The 5,252-nt window shown below is 40.7% G+C and overlaps 1 protein-coding gene across 1 annotated transcript; it reads left to right on the top strand.

The window, feature by feature from the left end:
- Window positions 1-1,628: 1,628 nt before the first annotated feature.
- Window positions 1,629-2,865, top strand: kiaa1328 (KIAA1328 ortholog; the record flags this gene model as incomplete). Its single annotated transcript, XM_010783674.1, has 4 exons — window positions 1,629-1,943; window positions 2,141-2,236; window positions 2,467-2,558; window positions 2,763-2,865. Coding segments are annotated over exons 1-4 (497 nt in total), but the record flags the coding sequence as incomplete, so codon positions are not given.
- Between the last annotated feature and the right edge of the window lie 2,387 nt (window positions 2,866-5,252).

Here is a 5,252-nt window from a genome sequence, read left to right on the forward strand (position 1 = left end):
TTTATATCGTTTTTCATACCATATTATACAGGATTTCTACGGTCATTCAAAACCTGGAAAAGTCATGGAAATTCAAAATGCTAATTCCAAACAATATTTTTCCCAACGTTTTTGAAAAGTCATGGAAATGTAACTAAAGTTGCATCAAACAGAATTAATATTTGATCTAATCACCAAAATAGTAATACTATAATGATAATAAATACTGTATCGTATAGTAATGAAACGTAAAATTGAATTTAACTGACGAGGTATTTTGCTGGTGAGAGATTTTAGTTGCTTCAGCGTGTAGAAGCTAGTAAGCCTACTATTTGATTTGTTTTAGATAGATAGGCACAACATGTTTCATATGCAGACCTCATTTTCCTGTTCCATGTTCAAATAAACCATTTTCAGTGAGAAAGAGTAATTTTTTTTGGTCATGGAAAATTAGGTAAAGGTCCTGGAGAAGTCATGGAAAATCATTGGTTAAAAAGTGCATGAACCCTGACTATAGTATTAGTTTTATTATAATCGAATTGTGCATTTATCAAGACACAAACAAGAAGTCAGGATATAAAACAATTATAATAATATATGTTACCCACACAATGACCATTAATACATCCATTTCTAACCCTGTGTAACCTTACCTTCTTGAAGAGAGCTTTGTTAACTCGCCTCCACAGTAAAACAAGATTAGACAAAAAACAAAAGAAGTCTTGATGAATTCAATCAAATTGTTTAACTTGTTTCTTGTTTAACTTCTACAAAACGATATCAAAACATATGTTTATGAACTCTTACACATCTCGAGAAGTATAATAAAAGTCTCATTTATCCAGTCGTATACTCACATCTACCCAAACACATGCATTTTCACTAAAACCTTACTATTCCAAATAATCAGTATCACCTCTGCAAGCACACTACTGTTCTATACCAGTCTGGTCCGAAGGGTTTTAAATAGGAAGGTTTTTACCACAAATGCATGTTTGCCAAGTATTGAACATACAATTGGATGAACGAGACTTGTCTTTGATATAGTTTTGCTGTTTTTAAATGCATCCCCCATTCACTTACACATCAAGAACACTCTGTTTCTCTATGCTTTGTTCACCATGGATGCATGCGATAACGTTCTCTTCAAGAACTCATGGTTACATAAGGTCAGTTATCTACACATATCATCATATTGTCAATTACCTGTTTAATGTGAGGGACTGCGGATGGAAATGAGCTCCAAGCTAAAATCCGGCATATTTACACTAGTGTTCATTAAAGGTGGGGTAGGTAATTAACTTCAGAAACCCTTTTTGTTATATTCCATGGAATGCTCAAACATCCCGATAGCAATGAATATCTGAAGTGCTTTGACAATAAATACGTAAAAAAATGTCATCTGTGGAAGCCGTGGCGCTGTAAAAAGCACGACCAATCATCTGAGCCGGCCCGGCTAAAATAACTGGATGGCCTACCTGCCTGTCAGCCTTCCATCTGTGCACAAACTTATCTCGTGCCCTCATTGGTCATGTGCGCGTTTGTGTGTGTTGGAGGAGGGGCTTTGTAAGGAAGTCTGAAGGAAGGGGCAGATTTTTTCCGGTTGCGTGCTTTCAAATTCTAGCGCACTCGAGCTGGTTTCTCCATTCTTACCTACCCTACCTTTAAAGTACATTGTCCCTGCTAAATAAACGATGAAATGAAATTGGGTATTCTTTTAAGCTAAATAAATATGCATTATACAGGCTCCACAGTGGGATGGCCATTGGCTCAGAGGCTAAAGAAGCCCTGACCAGGCCTCGGCTGGGTCACGAGGACTGGGAGGAGAAGAGGCACCAGCTGCTGCTACAGAAGATGCAGCTGGAGACGGAGAGAGAGAGGCTGCACGCACGGCTGGCCGAGCAAGAGGAGAGGCTCAACGTGCAGAACCAGCAGCTTCAACAGTCGCGCCTCGATTACAGCAAGTGGGTGACAGGAGCCAAAGAGAAATGAACTGTATGCTATTTGGAATCATTGCTAGCTAGCGTTTAGAGGAATACGTTGATGTTTACATCTAGTCGTTAATCATAAAAGTTCTTGTGTTTATGTGTCCTTGTACTTCGGGATCTGTCATTGCAGACTGGCAAAACTTGAGTCCATTTTCTTTCTCTATTCTTTTTAGATTCCAACAAGCTACTCAATCTGATCTCAGCAGCTCCAACACTAGAAATAGAGACCCACAGCCTGAGGGTCCCCCCCACCAACATTTACCCTCCAGGTAAACTAAGAAAAAACTGGAAACGCATACACTCAAACTATATCAGTGAGAAACTAGCAAACTTTCTTTGACGCACACATGCAGACCGTACACATATAATTACATTTACATTACATTACATATCACTTGTTAGACGCTTTTATCCAAAGTTACTTACATACACTACATATAATACACACATATACCGTTTACATACACTAACTCTGACTTAAACTGTGTATGGTCCACAGTGTGTGTGAAGATTCAGAGGGACATCCTGCAGCGCAGAGCTCACATGCAAAACACTTGAAACCTCTACCCACTCATCTGGACAATGGCAATGGTGAGCTTGCATGTTCAATAATCAGATAGATGTCTCATCAATGGCAACATCTTGGCTCATCAAACATATCCTACAAGATCCTGTCAAGAGTTTCTTCGGACAGTGTTTACTTTTCATATGCTTGTACAACTTTGATAAAGAACTGTATATAATCATGGTCATTTTGCTTCTCATATAACACTCCTATCTTGTGTATCTTTACAGAGGCCTTAGAGCAGTCCAGAAAGGACATGGCTACATCTCCGGCCCCTGCAAACCTGAATAGACCCACCTCATCGTCTGTGATCCGAAAGTCCTCTGAGTCCAGGTAACACATCTTTAATAGTTTCTAGCTAAGTGAAATATTGGTTATAATGCTGGGAGTATTAGCTAACGTAGAAGAACAACCTCACTGGTCAACGGAAGTGGCAGACAAAAGTAGGTTTCTCATTCAACAACAATAAAAAACAGCACATTTAAGAGCTTGAAGGATCCAGGCAGCACTCTTTGTTCTGCGATAGGTTGACATTCTTAATGGAGCTTTCCTCAGGACTAATAAGGGTTTCTCTGCTATAGTAAAGTCTGAGTGAGCGTCTCTGTGGGTAGACTACTTCTGTCATGTAGGGACGTTTGTAAGATTATTGGCCTGCTGTCAGTCTGCAGTGTTTTACCTGTTCCCTCACCTGCTAAGGCATTTCCCCCTTGTGAATACATATTAACAATAATGAAAAGCATGAAAGCAGTACAAATAAAACATTTAGATTATAGAGGCTTTTCCTGGTCTTGCTGCAGTGTGGGAGGCTAAATGATGTCTCTTCTTAGCCCGGCTAACTTTTCGAGCCGTGAGAGGCTAAATGAAGCTTTTTACTTGGCTAGCTAGCGCTGTGGCCAGCCTGTCAGGAGACATGCTGCGTTCCATTAGTCGGCTTAGCAGGGACCCTGCAGCAGGTGTAATTGAACAGACTTCTGGATGCACACACTGCCCCCCCTTCTCTCGCTGCCACAGTAATGAGACAGAGTAAGCAAGAGTGAGGGAGGGATGTTAAAAGTGTTTTTGAGGGAGAGTGAGGGCATCGGATAAAGTGAGAAATCGGAAGAGGAAAGTTGGAGCAGGGACAGATGGATAGCAACAGTGAGAAAGATGTAGAGTAGTTTCGAGGACAGGGATGAATCACTGAGTGCGATCATCAGTTTTTTCGAAAAGGACATTTGCTACCCTTTTTCTTCCAGCCCTTACACAGGATGGTAATTAACCTGACGGTCTAACCGGGTGTGTATGTGTGCAGAAAGCAATTTGTTACAGTGGTGCTTCAGACCTGTATTTTTTAAAAATGTTATTCCTAGCTGATGCAATTTGTTCTTGTATAACGTCACCTTTCCTTTTTGTAAACGCAGCTGTAGTAGGAGATACAGTAACTGTGGGACTGCTTCTCTACCTCATTTCCCTAAAGGACATTTCTTTAAAACAGCTCAAAGTTTCCAACTTCAGATCAGTAACTCTTAAACAAAGCAGTGCGTGGTCCGAGTTGGATTGTGAGCTCCAGCAGATGCCCATTAATTCCAGCAGGGGACCCGGGAATCAGATCTTATTACCATCCATTTACACCTCCAAAGCCTATTAAAATGGTCGGGCTGTTCCTCGCTACACACACTGTTTTTTCTACAACCAGTAATGAGGAAGTCTGCCTCTCGGATGCCTTTTGTGGTTTTTCTTGCAATCAGTTTTCTTTCATGTGCATATTTTAAAATAGTTGTAATCCTTTGGTAATCCAGTGATTTGGATTAGACGCCTCTTTTTCTTAAACTACAATCATTGTTTGGAAAAAGGAGCTTAATCTGTATATAATGATAATAAACTGCTCCTTGTATGTATTAAAGAAAAACACTGCTGTGGAAGGAGAGTAAACAAGATGAAATGAGTAACCTACAGTAAGATTTTGGAGTTTACCTGCACCCCCCCTCCTTTGCTTGGCAACAGCATGCCCCTGGTGACCATCTAATCTTAACCAATTCAATCTCGATGTGCAAATTGCAAAAACGAAGCTGGGGTTAACATTAAGTGACCTTCTTAATCCTTTCATGAATCCTGCGCTAGTTAGTAATGAGACGGTTCCAGCGCACCCCGCCCATCTCATCTCCATCCCTCCCGCCATCGCCCGCCTGCTATTGATTGGTTGAGAAATTGACATGCGGGATATACGCAGTGGCCATTATAGGTTTTTTTATCTTACTGTTTGGACTGCAAATGAAAAGGGGCGCCGGGGCGAGACGGCTATCTTTAATGAAAGAGGGGAGCCAAATAAGCAGTGAAAGTTACGAGTGGAGAGAAGGAGGTATCTGGCCTTAAAGAGCTAGGAAAGAGACAAACAGTATTGCTGCGCTGGGAGCATGAAGCCCAAACGTTTTTATTACACTAAGAAAGGTTTTACAAGACCTTTGTGATTTTTTACATTCAGTCTCATAGAAATCTGTTTGTCATTGAAGCGTCTGTATCAGTGTAGGGTCTATAAAATGCTTTCTGCAGATATATGATTCTGCTTTAGGCTCTAATACTGACAGGCACAGAGGACTGATGTATTAATAATACCTAAATGTTGGCAGAGCATCAAAATAAGTTGTTCTTCCTTTCCTTTTTTAAAAGGACTGTCCCTGCTTCTCTATGCATTGTGTGTGTGTGTGCATGTGGCAGTAAAATAGATCAGCCCGGACCCCTTA

The sequence above is a fragment of the Notothenia coriiceps genome, unplaced genomic scaffold (assembly GCF_000735185.1).
Source record: "Notothenia coriiceps isolate Sejong01 unplaced genomic scaffold, NC01 NC01_scaffold00025569, whole genome shotgun sequence".
In the NCBI taxonomy this organism is placed as follows: Eukaryota; Metazoa; Chordata; class Actinopteri; order Perciformes; family Nototheniidae; genus Notothenia; species Notothenia coriiceps.